General features: G+C 45.1%; 1 protein-coding gene across 1 annotated transcript in view; it reads left to right on the forward strand.

Annotated features, from left to right (window-relative positions):
- SYNE2 (spectrin repeat containing nuclear envelope protein 2) overlaps window positions 1-15,476 on the forward strand; it is a 179,849-nt gene that overhangs the window by 152,408 nt on the left and 11,965 nt on the right. The window contains exons 102-107 of the mRNA XM_027637580.1: window positions 8,903-9,065; window positions 12,467-12,654; window positions 12,813-12,963; window positions 13,453-13,635; window positions 14,212-14,349; window positions 15,240-15,434. Coding sequence (XP_027493381.1) covers window positions 8,903-9,065; window positions 12,467-12,654; window positions 12,813-12,963; window positions 13,453-13,635; window positions 14,212-14,349; window positions 15,240-15,434 — 1,018 coding nt within the window. The remainder of the gene's footprint in view (window positions 1-8,902; window positions 9,066-12,466; window positions 12,655-12,812; window positions 12,964-13,452; window positions 13,636-14,211; window positions 14,350-15,239; window positions 15,435-15,476) is intronic.

Raw genomic sequence — 15,476 nt, forward strand, 5'->3', positions numbered from 1 at the left:
GCATTTTACCTTTCCTGTAGTGCAGTGTGATGACTGTGTGATACCAACATGAAACCAAAGCAGCCTGGAGGCAGTATATCAATGCAGAGTGTTCCTCCTGATAGCTTATTTCACCTTTTAAAACCAATAAACGTCCTGGGACAGATGGACAAATTAGGTGAGCTCCCCATTTAGTCCTTGAAGTGATTCTCTTAGTTCATGGTGACAAGCTCAGATTTGCCATATGGCTGCACTTGCAGGACTTAACACTTTCATTATGTGCCTGTGCTTGGCTTGTGCAGTGACAAAAGCTTTGCCGCGTGTGTTGCGCCAAGCCACGCTCTGGCTGCAAACTTGGAAAAGTCTCAAAATGTTAATTTTCATGGGATAAAGTAACCATCAGGGCATTAGCATTCCTGGAAAGGAGAACAAATGAATTCCTGTTCAGCTCAGAAGATACTCTTACTAGGGGAGTTTCTCCTGCTGAGGTCTTAGTTGATGGATGGGGAATGCAAACATACTAACAGGCAGAAAGGGAGCCTTGTGCTGACTGTAGAAATGGACACAGAAAGGCTCTTGCTTTTGTTGCTGAAGCAGTAGGAGAAGGACTGCCCAGGCTGCACACGGGTGGTAGACAAGCAAAAACCTGCAGATCGGTCTCTGCAGTAGCTGATGTTGCATTTCTGTACCTCTGGGCATCCCGCAGCTCTTGCCACTGCTGCTAAGCTGTGGAAGGGGGATGCCATTTCTCAGGTGCTCTGGCTGTGGGCACACTGTGATGTGTTTTCTTACTTGGTGGGTCTGGTCCCTGTTTTCAGCCTTGTGGAGAAAGGCAAAGTTTTTGTGTATGTAGCAGGAATGGGTTCAAATGACTGCGACCTTTATGCAAGCATGAAAATGCACGGAAGCTAGGAAGGTCAAATGTGCCTTCTCATTCTTTTATATAGGAATCCTTGGCAACTAGGTGTTTCCCTGTGTTTGCAAGCTGCCAACTGTCATTGCAGGGTCCAGGAATCTTAAACTGCCACAACGAAAGTCAACCCTTCCTTCCCCCATCGAACTTGGGAAAAGCAAGGTGTTTTCAGATGGTTTCTTGCGTACCCTGGGGGACTGAAATTCCCAAACATCCTGAAGCTGCTCAGGTTGCAGAAAAAACTGGGAAGACGTTTAAGCTCTCCAGTGACATCACTTTGTGCTGTGCTGGGTGTCCACAGAGGCTTCATTGGGGAGCTCCAGTGAGCCACTGCTCTGTGATTCCCTTTCCTCCCTGCACCCCTACTGTGGCTGGGTTGTCCCAGAACAGTGGGACAGCAGTGGACCTGATAGGTTTGGGGACTGAGTTCATATCACCACTCAGGTGGTCTCTATTTATTTTCCACTGCCTTGCTTACCCTTTGGCAAGACAGACTATCAGGCACCACATGTTGCTGTGCTGTCACAGCCCACAGTCAGTGTGGGTGCACTCTAGGTTCAAAGGTCTTTTTGAATTGCTGCAGATCAATATTGCAATAATGCAAGGGAAGCAGAATATGCTGCAGAGAGGCCCCCAGGTACATGATAACGGCAAGGTCCAGCAGAATCGTACTGGTTTGTGTCAGTACCACTGTAAAATCTCATTCTTGTATTTATTTTGGTAAAAAAAAAAACCTGGATAATTGAAATCTCACTCACAAAGTGCCTGCTTTCTTTCCATGTTCCCTCTGTCCTTTGAGGATTACGCTTCGCTTTGGTGCAGAGGCTGTGACAGAATTCATTATTGTATCAGCCATGATGGTTGGGCTTATTTTGGTTATGCAATGTGTGCTGGGAGCAGGGGGGGCTGGCAGTGCAACAGGAGTCCTTGTTTCCTGCAGGCTGTCACCATTCCCAGTGTCTGCCTGTAAAGCTGGGGGAATTATTTCCCCATTTTCTCAGACCTACCCTTTCAAATATGGTTTTGAACCACCCTGGACCATGATGTTAAACCGTGGAGGTGACTGAGCATGATTTATTTACCTGTGCAAATGTCCAAAGCCCTCTCCCACTGTGCTGTGTCTTCCCAGGCACTGTGTGTCCTACCATGTGAGCGATCAGCAAGCCAATACAGGTCTGCAGGAGATTATCTGAATACTGAAAAACCTTTGATTTCAAAACCATTCTTTGCATTTTTTGTAGGATTATCCTAACTTCTTTATTTTTTTCCTGATATTGGCTGGATGGGGAGTGACTTGTAATCCAAGGTTCTCCAACTTCTGCCTTTTTTTCCCCACCCCGTGATCTCTGGCAGTCATAACACAGAGAAAACATGACAGCGTGTTTTTCCACAAACGAATGATATCATAAATGAAGATTAGGGCTTATTCTGTCCTCTGGCATAACAGGCTATTTGCACTGGAGGCCTTCTGCCTGGTCTGGAAGGTTAAAGAGAGGACAGGTTAGTGTGTGGGAGATTTAATTCGTCCTTAAATACCTGGGATATAATGGTAAAGGCGAGAGAGCAGAATGCAGGGGAAATAAGGATACCTCTTTGTGCGTGGTGTCTGTGTGTGGATGTACGTGCTCTCGGTTTTTTGGGTTTGCTTCAAATTCACTCTGCTGTAAATCATCCGGAGCTGAGACTCCAGTCCCTCTTTTGCACAAGAAATGAGCACTGCATCCACCTTTCTCGGTGCCGAAGGCTTCAGCTTGCAACCTTTTTGTCGCCAGCCGCAGGCAGCCGCCCCGGCGTGCGCTTCCTCATGTGCTAATTCTCTTGTGTCAGAATAAAGCTCTCGTGGTTTTGTTCTGAGGAGGGATGCGGCCGTTCGCCAGGTAAAAAAAAATACCAAGGCAAAACGTCGGGGTTAAAATGAGGGGGGAGAGCTACGGTGTCTCCCCAGCTCGGGGTCGGGGAGGAGGAGGAGGAGGGCGAGTCTCCCCCCGCCACGCGGGATGCTAAAGCGGCGGATAAATAGGGCATCTGTGGAGGAGGGGTTTCCTCTTCCATGCCTGCCTGGTCGCACAGACGGTCCCCCTTGCAGCTTGGGATTTGCAAGCTGAGGAATGGTTTTTTCGTGCGAACAGTAAGTGCGGTGTTGGTGAGCGGTGCGGGTGTGGTGGGTTCTGTGGGAGCAGCGGGACCCGCCGGCCCTGGGCGGCGGCGGCGGCGGGGGGGAGGCGATGCGGTGCGCCAGCGGCTTCCTGCAGTTCTTCTCCCTGGACAAGTGGATGAGTGGGAGAAGCGGCGTGTTAGCAGCAGGAATAGCGCTCAGGGGCCTCTCGCCTGAAATCAGCCGTGTTTGGGGGTTGGCACCCAAGGCGGTGGAGATCTGTGACAACAACCTTTGGACTCGCCGGCGGGTGACGCGAGAAAAGCCTCCTCCGGCTTCACCCGCTGCTCGCTCCCTGTGCGCACACAGCCCACGGACACGGGGCTTCTGGCGTTGTACCAGGACCGAGAAATGTCCTTGCATTTAATAATAAGGCCTAAAATTTGCCTTCGGCGTCACCTCTCCACGTCGGTTCTTTTGTCCCTCACACGGTTAGGCTCCCCCTGCAACTCACTGAACAAAGGTTTCCTGGGTTGTGCATCTCATTTGTTTTACCGGCTGGTAAACAATCCTGTCAGCTGGCAGGGCAGTTTCAGCTCCTCCTCCGAAAGAAACGTACCGAGTCTCTTTTTCTGATGACATTTGTGCTCCTGAAGGAGGGTTTGGAACAAATGTCAGAATGTTGTTCATTCCTTCAGACGCTAGAATTTGAATGTTACTGTTTACCTTATTTGAGGTTGCCCCTACCTTTCCTTGCAGCATTTTGACATCTAAGGCAATGCAGTTGGCAGGCATTTTGTAGTTCTTTTTGCTTGTGTGAATACATTTCAGTCAACCTGGAAGCTGCTTCTACTGATATATGCTTCCTGAGTAGTTACTACAAATATTCTGTTTATTTCTGTGGTTGTACAATGATTCAACCTGAGACAGCTTAATGGGTTTCTCTTGTAACCCAGTGCGGGCAACTTCAGTGAGGGTTTTAAGACCCAAATCCAATCTCTGGTCAGGTCAGTTAGTCCTTCTGTTCACTTTTGCAGCCAGCTTTTAGTTATAATCTTCCAGTTTTGTTCTTTTTTTCTGCCAATTCTATTTTGGTGTGAAGATTAAGACATTTAGAAACTGGCTTTGTTTGGCTTATCCTAGGCATCTTATGCATGTGTCTAAGTGCTTTTATGAATCAGGGTGTTGTTTTAGCTAGGCCTGTTGTAAAGGACAAGACAAGTCTGAGTTTGTTGGGGTTTTTTTTAGACTAGTGGTGATATTTATTGGATTTTTTAAGTTACTACTAATTCTTTTGCTTCTGAAGGCATGTTGAATGGTGGCAGGTGAGCTCTCATTGGGAAGTAGGCCTTTTTTCAGTAAACAGTAAGTTTTTCCTGTTTGACCAAATAACCTGAAGATCAAACTTGGTAGAGGAAAAATTCAATCAACAGTGGTGGCACCTTCCACCCTGTGGCTAACTGGGAGAAACTGGTTTCCTCTGCTGCACTTGAACTTTTGTTGCTGTTAATTCACTGTGTGTTGGGTGATTGGTCCCCTGGACTGGGGTGTGGGGGTGAGATGGGTGGAGGGCGGAAGCTTTTGTCCTTAAGCTTGGAAGCTTGTACTGTGCACCTCCACCCAGGTCCCAGCAGGACTGTCTTTCCCTAAAAATGGTCCCTTCAGGATGCATCTCAAAACAGTTCATGAGTTTTCTGTTAGGCAAAGAGCAGGTGATTTGCAAGAATACTTGCAGTGCACAGATATGCATCTGAGAATGGTGGTTGCAAATGTAAGACTTTTATGGATGTAATTAGTCTATTCTGCTCTGAGCTGTAGCCAGAGAAATGGCAGTTTCCTGTGACTTCGGTGGAATCTGAGGGTGCTCAAGGAGGATGCTCAAGTTTTTCATCATTTTGATCATTGCTTCAGTGTAGAACCCTTGCCCTTTACCTTGGGCTCTGTGTGTGCTGACAAGAGCAGATCAACCAGTGTGAACATCTGGACAAAGGCTGCCCTCCCATTTACCCACTGCACTTGTGTGTACACTTCTGTTAGGTTTTTATTCCTCTTTGTCTGCTTAACTGGAGTTTGAGATTAATGCCTTAGAGCATTAAGGGTGGTCAAATGACTGACAAATGCCATATTCTATACAGAATATGTAACAGATTAAATTACTTAATTACAGTGGTGTATCTAATGGCAATTGCTAAAAAATTAAGTACAAGCTCCCAATACCACAGTGATGCTGTTTGAGACTGTTGCTTCTAGTAACACTAGAAGGTAAAGACCCACATATTTATGGTGATATTCACAACTTGAAATTTAGAGTGGTTTCTAAACCAAAATAATATTGGAATGGTGGTGCAAAACACCACACTTAGATTCTAAAACTGTTGGGTTTTAAATTTATTGAGTGTGCTTTCAGTCATAGAGACATTTATTTACGATCTCCTATCGCTTGGTTTTGTTTTGGACTTCCTTGGCTGTGTTTACCTGCCTATTTTCCTAAGATGCAGACTGAAAAAAGATGTTTTGTGGCCTGTGAATTTTTCTGTAATGAAGCTTAGGAATAGGCAGCAGGTGGATACAGGCAGAGAAAGGGGTACAGAGAAGGGAAGCAGAAATGATCCTGAGCAGCACAGCAAGCTGCAGGTCAGCTGTGACATCAGGTGCTCCCAGTGTGTGCATCTCTTGCAAGTCGCCAGAGGGACTTTTCCAAAGCACTAGTGGGAAACATCATAGATTATGCAGAGAATAAATTCTCACAGGATACAGTCAGGGACAGTGCAACAATTAAGCCTTGTTTTCCTCCCAAGTGGCCTGAAATCATGCACGATTAACAATGCAACAGTGTAGATGTTTGGCTCAGACTCTTTCTCTGGCCTGGCTTTTCTTGTGGCTCTTCCCTTTGGTGGTCAACACAGCACTTATATTGCCCCATCTCTCCAGGGAGAAGCATTCCTCAGTCACTTGTCTTTGGTGGGCCACACTCCCTGAGGAGTCAGAGGCCCTGCTGAGCGTCGTAACCATCAGATCCAAATTGACTGGTGGGAATAGGGTGAAGGAAGAATTAGTTCTCCTGGGTAAATTACTGCCAACCCATGACAGCACAAGAAAATTCTGCAGTGACATGTTTATTGAGTACCACTTAATAGAAGCAGAACCAGGAGCAGGAAGATTTATATAGCAACTGTTTGCTTGGGAGCCAGATGCTGTCTGCATACAGGGTTGAACTTGGGAGCAGAGTTCTGAAAAGAGCTTGTTAAGGAAAGTGAGAGCAACTCAGTGCTTTTGTCATCCACTGGCTTCCTCTATCGGCTGCAGCAGTGGGAAGCACAGGCAGTGCAAAGGGGCAGAGGCAGCTGCTTTGCACTCTGTATCAGTGTCAGTGGCTTTGTGAGTGCAAGGCAGGAACAAGGTGGACCATGGACTTGGACCAAGTCCTTCAGACTGGCTTGCAGGGTTACTTCAGTCAGACAATACTGATTTACTTTCTGGAGAGTGCAGGGTTGCTAAATCCCTTCCAGGAGTCCTAGTGGAGGACTGTGCTCTTCTCACCCTCCTTGTAAAACAGCTAAAAGTACTGCCTGGTCCTTGTGGGACAGGAGGTAAGGGAAGGTGCTTTCCACACTGCTAATCAATATGAGACCCCAGTTTTGCCAGCTGTGCTCTGTACCTTCACAGTAACCAACAGGACAAATCCAGCAGGGTCATTCCCACATCTCCTCCACAAGTGCTTTACCTTAAATCAAGTGTCTAGCTGACGTATGTATCCTCTTTGATTACCTTAAGGTTGCTAATAAGATCAGTTGTTGCTTACAGAGTGGCATATTCTTTATGGATTAGCTGTCCTGCATATCTCCTGTCATTGTATCAACAGGCAGCTGCAAAAACCGCTCGATTACAGGCAGTTTGGACCCCTCTCCTCCAAAACTTGCTAGGATAGTTTGGCAGCAGGCAGGACAGTGTGCCAGGAAACTTCCCATTTTCCTCACAAGGAAGGGGCAGGTCCTTTGCATGAAGCCACCATGCAGGTACCCTGTCAGGGCACTCCTGTCTTGGGTAATCTGTCTCTTCCTGCACTACATGAGATCACATCCCTGTGCCCTGCCCCAGACTCAGCTTGCACAACACTGATGTTGCCAAGTACATCAGGGTTCATCTCAGACTCCTCAGCACTCCCCTGTATTTTTGGGACATGCAGTGATCCCCTTGTACAAGCTGCGCTTGCAGTCCCACTGCTGGTTTTGTTTGGCTGGTGACAGTTCCCAGCCACAGTGGCCAATGAGTGGGAAATGTCTCAGCCTTTTTACAATACACACTTCAACTTTTTGCACTGCACTTGACTTAAATAAAGAGGCTCATCTGGGTAGTTGCTAGAGCAGGCAGTAGCTAAAGGCTTAATTTGTAAGTTTGCATTTTAAAAATCACATGCAAGGTCCAAAAATCCCTCCCAAGGCAGAGTGACATAACTAGAGATCAGAGGGCAAGCAGCCAGGAGAACAGCACAGGGAAGCAGTGGTAAGTGCAGAACAGCACAGGGAAGCACTAGGAAGTGGGTTTTCCCTGGGACATGGGTGGAATGATTCCACCTGACTTTAGCATATGCAGTGTTGATGTAGAGCAGAGTAGAGCATTGGAGTTCATGGGGAGAAACATGTGCTTTTGGTACAGTTAATCTCTTCTGATGATCTGAATGTTTAAGACAGGTCTGATAGAGATCATTATCTTTTTTTTTTCTCCATTAAATACCAAGGTCTAGATGGCAAGCTCTGAAATAAGTCTGAAGTCAGAAGAGTTAAGTGTCACCCTGGTGTTGCCTTTTTAGTAATTATTTTGAGGGAATTCCAATAAATGAGAATTTCAAGGAAAGATTTGAGAGCAGTGAGGTAGTTTAGCAGATATTCCTCCAACACATGGGGACAAATTTTCCAAAATATACAAGTGTGCTGCTTGCATAATTTGAGGGGCTGATAAGGAGGGTTGACATGGTAATATGCTGTCAAGACTGGAAATAAAGAAAAGTTTGTCTGCAGTTTGAGAACTGTGCTACAAAGTGTAGGAAAAGTAGATAATCATAGTGGTTCATTGCTTGTCCACTTCACAAATCTCTCTACCCATTGCATATTCTCCTCCTTCAGGATGTTTTTTAAATTCTTCAGCCGTCAGGAGAGTCTGGCACATCTCTGCATGTCCCAGTGTAGTGTTTAGGAGACCTTTTTAATGTGGCGCTACAAGCTCTGTAGTGGTCGTTGAAGGCCTTCTCCTCTCCTACCATCATCCAGAAGGTAGAGAGGCACTGGTGCAGGTTGTCTGGAGAAGTTGTGGTTGTCTAATCCCTGGAACTGTTCGAGGCCAGGTTGGATGGGGCTCTGAGCAACCTGGTCTGGTGGAAGGTGTCCCTGCCCATGGCAGGGGGGTTGGAACAAGGTGATCTTTCAGGTCCCTTCCAACCCAAACCAGTCTATGATTCTTTGATTTGCCCGGGGTGTTGAACTGGTGGTTGGAACAGATCCTGCCTCTGTTGGCAGAGCGGTACCTTTTGCTGATTAGTGTGGGCCTGTTGATTGCTGAAGCAGACATTGAACATAATTCACAGCAGGAAAATCAGACCACAGATATCCATTTTAGTTTAACTGTGGCGCATTATGGTACAAATTCCCACTTCGACAAATGTCCACTAGCAGATGAAAATTCACCCTACTCATGTAGTTTCATTAAAGCATTCACACAAGACCATCTTGCAACTGTAGAGCAGGGACCTGCTGAGCCAATTTAGGTAGGTTTTGACTAAAACATGGCTCTGATTTCCAGGCAGTAGCTTGGTGCGACAGTAAGTGCTTCATAAAGCCGTGCCTGTCATCACCTTTTGCAAACGTCCTTTCCACTGATTGCCGACCTTTGTAACAAAATATTCTTCCTGATTTGCTTAGGGTGAAGAAACTGAAGGAAACATTTGCTTTTATACAACTTTTGGACAAAAACATGAGTAACCTTCGCACGTGGTTGGCCCGGATTGAGTCTGAGCTTTCCAAGCCTGTTGTTTATGACATCTGTGATGACCAAGAAATCCAGAAGAGACTGGCAGAACAGCAGGTGGGAAATACCAGCAGCCAGAGTAAATGAGCTAAAATGCTGCTGATTAGTCCTGGTTTAAAATCATCTGTTTCTTTTCTTTAGCTAGCCCTTCTAACTCTGCTTTTCATGGCGTGTTCCTGCCAAGATGCGTTATGTGGAAAATTTTTATTTGCTTGCAGTGATTTCAGTGTTGTGTTGAACTACCGTCACTTCACCTTCTCCCCTTCACCCAAGGAAAACATGCAAAATACAAAAAAAGGCATTTTAAATTTGCTCAGTTGAGTACAGCAGACTTCCCGAGGGCTAGGCAGGGCACAGACAGTGGGCAGAATACATGAGGATGACTTAGAGTGACAAGGCGTGAATACTGCTCTCCTGCAAAGTGGCTGTGACTGATTCGAGTGCTGTGATTTGATGCATTGCCTCACTAGCTCAGTTCTCGTCCCCTCCTTGCAGACAGCAGAGCAAGCTTGGCAGAGAAGGATGCTTGAGCTTTGGAGGGTGGACTTGTGCAAACACACCTTTGGCTGAGGCCTGATCCAGTCAGCAGGCCCTGAAGATCTCTCAGGATTGGGTGAGATGGTGTGTGAATCCTGCTCAGGCAATAAGTGTGAACCAACCTCTGCACTGCTGGGTGTTGGATGAGTGCTGGTGGGCATTTATCCAAGGCAGTGGCTCACCAGGGGGGCTTAAGAGATAAACTGGGTAGTCCTGAACTAAATTTCTCTCACCAGCAGCCAAGGAACAAAAAGGAACTTCTCCAAAGCAGAGACTTGCTCATGGAGTCACCCTTTGCTCAGGGCTGTGCTATAAGTCTGCCCAGGTTCAAAGTGCTCGACTGTCATCTGGCCTTTGTGTTGAACAAGAATATTTGCCCTAAAACTAAGGGTGACAAATAAATCTGTCAAGCTTGGAAGCTTTGTAGCATCTGCCTTTAAGAACACCTATTGGTATCCTTCTCCTCCTCCCCATCTTTTCTCTCTGGCTTCTGCTTTCATGTCTGAGGAGCAATCCCTGAGTGACCCAGACCTGAGGGCTGTGTTCTCTCCTGCTTCGTAGTGCTCTCCTTGCACTCATGTCCCACACATCACAGGAAGGCTCAACTCCTCTGTGACAGGAGTGGAAGTGGCTCCCACTAACTCCACTGCAGGAGCTGGCCAAACACCAGAAGCCTTGGCCCTGTGCCTCTGATGGTTTCATCTGCATTGTGCATGATCATGTAAACAACAAGGAAATGTTTTCTACCCATCCAATCCTTTTGCATTCTCAAAAGCAGTGATAAATTGCCAGGCAGAGCAGAGCATTGGGCACAAAGGAGTTGTGTCCAAACTAATTTATTTTTATTATGAGCATTCAAGTTTCAGCTGGCTGTAAGAGCCATCATTTGTTGCTCAGAGCTACTTATTGCTTTGTTGTTTGGATTCTGTTTCAAACACAGACCCCTGGGCACTTCCAGGCTCCTTCTACTGTAACTTTTTAACAGGCCAAGTATGAGAAGATTGTGCTGACTAAAAAAGACCACAGGAAAAAAAAAGCCTCTTTTACTCTGCATTAGAGAAACATTTATCTGAATGCGACAAGTAAAAAGATCTTTTCTGGTTTTATCTGAACAATTATTTCAGCAGGAACAGAGTGATGGTGAGAAATATGCCCTACAGGCTTCTTCTATTTGACATCAATGACTGGAAAAGCGTTACCTGTTCAGTCTTGAATAATGACATTTAAAAGTGTTGTGCATCCACAGAGATGTTGTATGGCATGTTTGTTCAATTAAAGGATAAAGATTACAACATGAGTAATAATAATTTTAAGATTGCAAAGGTGTTTCACTAATGCAGAGATCTAGCAGTGTGTAGTCTGTTTAAGATCTCTGGGCAATGCTGTGCAGAGCTGAAGGAAAAGTACCTTTTGGGGCTCACTGTATGTTCCTGGCCCCCTTACTTAGGTTGTGTTTGTCTCACTTAATACAATCGAGGCATTTGGAAAACAGCAAGGATTCTGCCTAGGGTTATTCCATGAACCCAGGCATAACCTAAAGTAATGAGCAACACTATCACAGTGCAAGTTAGAATTAATTTCTGATCTGTGGTCAAAATTCTCGTTTTCATTAATGCATCTGTAAATCCAATGGAATTTAATGAATTCAGAAGAGACTCTCCAGGTACCAGTAGTGGGGTAGAGCCAGCTCCCAGCTGTAGAACTTGTGTCGAAAAGACCCTGATGCATCTTGCTCAGAAAACATCTGTGAATCCTTAATAACCTGTAAAAAAGTCTGTTTAGCTCCTTCTGGCAGTCTCTCATCCATGTAGAGATTTTTGCTTCTACATTCCTTAAAGCTGTTCATTACTTCAAATTCCACAAGCCATATTACCCATGTAACCACTGAAGATTGCCACTGGGTGATACTCAACTCCTTGCAGCTTGTTGACTTCTGGGAATATCTTTCTTCAACTCCTTCTGTATTTACTATAAGCTGTATCTGGTTTTGTTTGTTCTATTCTGGGGTTTTTTGTGGGTTTTTTTTTTTAGGTCTAGAACAAAACCGATTCTGCTTCATATGTTCACTGAAATCAGTAAAATACCATTTAGTGATAGTTCCAGTTCACTGTTGTCAGAAAAATATTTGTCTGTGTTTGTTATTCTAGTGTTATCCAAGCAAAAGTCTCTGTATCCTTCATTAGAAAGGCCAGAAATGGATTCAGAAAATGGAAATGTAGTGGACATTGTCATTTTATTAATATTTATAGTTGATAGCATTGTGCAGAGCTGCCTTTTCAATAAGAAATGTTTAGATAAGGATTTTTTTCCTCCCCCTGTCATTCAGTTACATTGACTTTAGTAGTACTGATGGGTGCAAAATGAGAGGACAGACTTCCATGCCTCTGGAGAAGAAACCTGTAGTGTAGATTAGACAAAAGGTCTTCGCCAGACCCTTTAACAGTCTGTCAAAATAGGAGCTCTACAAGAAGGAATAGGAAAAGTAGTGTAGCACCAGGTACTTGTGTGCTGTGGTTCTGTGTTTCATGCTAACAGTCTGTGATCATACAGTCACTAAAATACACATACTGTACTAGGAGTTCTCTGACAAGTCTTACAGTGCAGTAAGCTGATATGAGACAGTCACCTTGTGCTGTCAGCACGAATTTATTTATGGCGTATGTACAGTTTGGATTTTGAATGCACATTGAAATTGTCCAGACTGTTAATGAGAAGATTGAGTTTAGACTGAGAAACCAAAGCTGGACAATCCCTTTTTGTGTGACAGTTTTGTCCTGCAAGTCTGTTTTCTGATGCTAAATAAGCTCTTCCTGACACACAAGCTGCTCTTTCCCCATCCTCTACAGCATTTCAAGAGGGTATGTCTGAAACGTAGCCGCCCGTGTTTCCTTCCACTCAAGCTGTTCTTTTGCCCATGGCAGGATCTGCAGCGAGACATAGAGCAGCACACGGCAGGTGTGGAGTCCGTGTTCAATATTTGTGAAGTCCTGCTACACGACTCAGATGCTTGTGCTAATGAGACAGAGTGTGACTCCATCCAGCAGACTACCAGGAGTTTGGACAGACGGTGGAGAAACATCTGTGCCATGTCTATGGAAAGGCGAATGAAGTAAGTCTCTTTTCCTTACCCCTCCTGAAGAAGCCTGTTGGCAGCGTTTTGAAGAAACGCTGTAGCTTTTGCCACAAGCTGAATTTTGAAAAGGAAAAAAAGTAATTCAGAATTAATAGTTGGCTTGTGATAAAACGTTTCCATTTTTGCTCTCTCAGAATCGAAGAAACCTGGCGTCTGTGGCAGAGGTTTTTGGACGACTATTCTCGCTTTGAAGATTGGCTAAAATCGTCTGAAATGATAGCAGCAAGGCCTAATTCTTCAGAGGTTTTGTACACGCATGCAAAGGAGGAGCTGAAGAAATTTGAGGTGAATTTTCTAACTTCCTTTTTTATGCTCAGCAGCTGGCTGAACGATCAGGCTGTTGAGTACTTATTGTCTGTGCTGAATGCCTGGGTCACTGGAGAACACTAGTTTGGCACTGGTGATACAGAGAACATAAACAATGTGCCCAGTGTGTGGCTGCTGGATGGATGTCTGGCTGATGTATTTGTCTCCAGATTTTTTTTTTTGAATGTGGAGAATCCAATGCTCTGAACTGACAAGATCCTGCTTGTAAGTCAAAGATTTGCTGTTTATAGGCAAGAGACCTTGGTGGGTTAATACTTATTTTTTTCTTTCTTTTCCTAATGAGCTCAGCCTGAGCAGATGATTTAAAGTACGGGTCCTCCTCTGGACATAAATTTGCAGTTGGAAGGTCTATTTTTAAGGGGAGGGCATCATCTCTCTTGATGGATAGTATCATCTGCATCCTTTCTCCTGTCAGCGAGGGAATGAGTTCACTGCTTTGCCTTGCAGGCATTCCAGCGGCAGATCCATGAGCGCCTCACGCAGCTGGAGCTGATCAATAAGCAGTACCGGCGCCTGGCCCGCGAGAACCGCACCGACTCCGCCAGCAAGCTGAAGCAGATGGTGCACGAAGGAAACCAGCGCTGGGATAATCTCCAGAAACGAGTCGCTTCCATTCTGAGGAGACTCAAGGTAACTGCACAGTGAGGTGAGAGAGTGAGGAGCACTTGCTGTAGGAATTTCTCAAGAGCAAAACACGCGCTGGAGCAACTGTCTCGTGTTGGTTTGTGTCTTGAGCTACCAGTGTAGGAGAGCAGCTCTGGAAAGGTCACCAAGGACATGGCATAAACCTGTCCTTGGTAGATGGGCTCTTGGTAGCTGAATAAGAGCGTAAGGATGCAAATTTGGATGATCAGTTGCCAGTCTCACTGGTCCTATCACACTTATCCTTGTAATGTGTTCGTGTGGTGGCTTCTTTCCATAGATAAGAGGCAAAGAGACAAAAGGGCCCCAGTGCAGATATGGTTTGGAGTTTGCAACTCAACTCTACTTCATGCCGAGTTGTGATTCACCTACAGAGGGCACCGTTCTAGCATCACTACAGGAAGGGAACAGGTTTTATCCATGGTATGCTCCATTTGTGCCCTGAAGGCCTTTAAAGTAAACAGAAGTTTTGGAAAAAAAACCCCACTGTTTTCAGAAGGGTCCTGTGACCACCTTTTTTAGTATCTGCAGTCTTGTAACACTGGCTCTTTTCTTCCCATCCAGCACTTCACCAATCGCAGAGATGAGTTTGAGGGGACAAGGGAAAGCATCCTTGTTTGGCTCACAGAGATGGACCTCCAGCTGACAAACGTAGAACACTTCTCCAAAAGTAACTTTGATGACAAAATGCGGCAGTTAAATGTATGTATCCTTGTAGAACAGTTGTTTAATGTAGCCCGACTGATCCTGTTGGGCTGCCCTCTCTTGACAGAATCATCTCCTTTCCTGGAACTTCACAGTAGCCACCAGATCTGTGTAGGGCTGTATTTTTTTTAAGACACCAGTAAATTGTTAAGACCTATTGTCTGAATCAAGATTAATCTGTACAGTATTTAATTCAGATTCAGTGTTCCGGCTCAGTTCTGTCCTGCCATTTTCTCCTGACACTGCATGTCAGTGACAGTGATACCTGGGCCGGAAAGTAGCAGATGCCAGTTAACAGTAAAAGCTACATTCCTAAATTCAGTGAGGGTTTTTTTTTCTGGTGAGAATTTTTTTTTAATTGCCATCCTCTGAGCACACTGTTTGTAGCTGGGACTTTCAACAGAAATAACGCAGCAGGAATGTGCAGTGATTCTAAAGAATGTTCTAGGTCTTTGTTACCTGCTCATATGCTCATTTCTCCGTTCTCCCTGCACTGCTAATTGGTTTGGGATGTAGATTTATTGTTGTGTAGGCTGGAGGCCCAAGCAGCCAAACAGACTTCTTTGCTGCTGAGACAAAGATTGTATGTACCCAACAGAAAAATAAACTCTGATTAACTGAACTCTTGTGTCATGATCCTCTGCAGGCTCAGGACACTGCAGTCAAATTCATGTACACAGGGGTGGAAAATACCACTTCATTTGGAACTGTAATTCTGCTAATAAAACAAACCTTTGGACCTTTTGAGTAAAAAGATATTTGCCAAATTAAATTAGACAACAATGTCAATCTTGTCTTTCACTGCAGTGAGCCAGAAAAGTGGGATAAACCTTAGGCTAGAAAGGGCTGATGCAGAAGTAATTATTTTTCTTGTATGTTCCAAACAGGGTTTCCAGCAGGAAATAACACTGAACACCAATAAGATTGATCAGCTAATCGTTTTTGGGGAGCAGTTGATTCAGAAGAGCGAGCCTTTGGATGCTATTCTGATTGAAGATGAATTGGAAGAACTTCATCGATACTGTCAGGAGGTGTTTGGGCGAGTTGCCCGGTTCCACCAAAGACTGACCTCAAGGGATCCTGTAAGAATCAACACTTGTTTTGATTGTTGGGACAAGATTTTG

This window comes from Corapipo altera, unplaced genomic scaffold (assembly GCF_003945725.1).
Source record: "Corapipo altera isolate COAL_440 unplaced genomic scaffold, ASM394572v1 23, whole genome shotgun sequence".
NCBI classification, from domain to species: Eukaryota; Metazoa; Chordata; class Aves; order Passeriformes; family Pipridae; genus Corapipo; species Corapipo altera.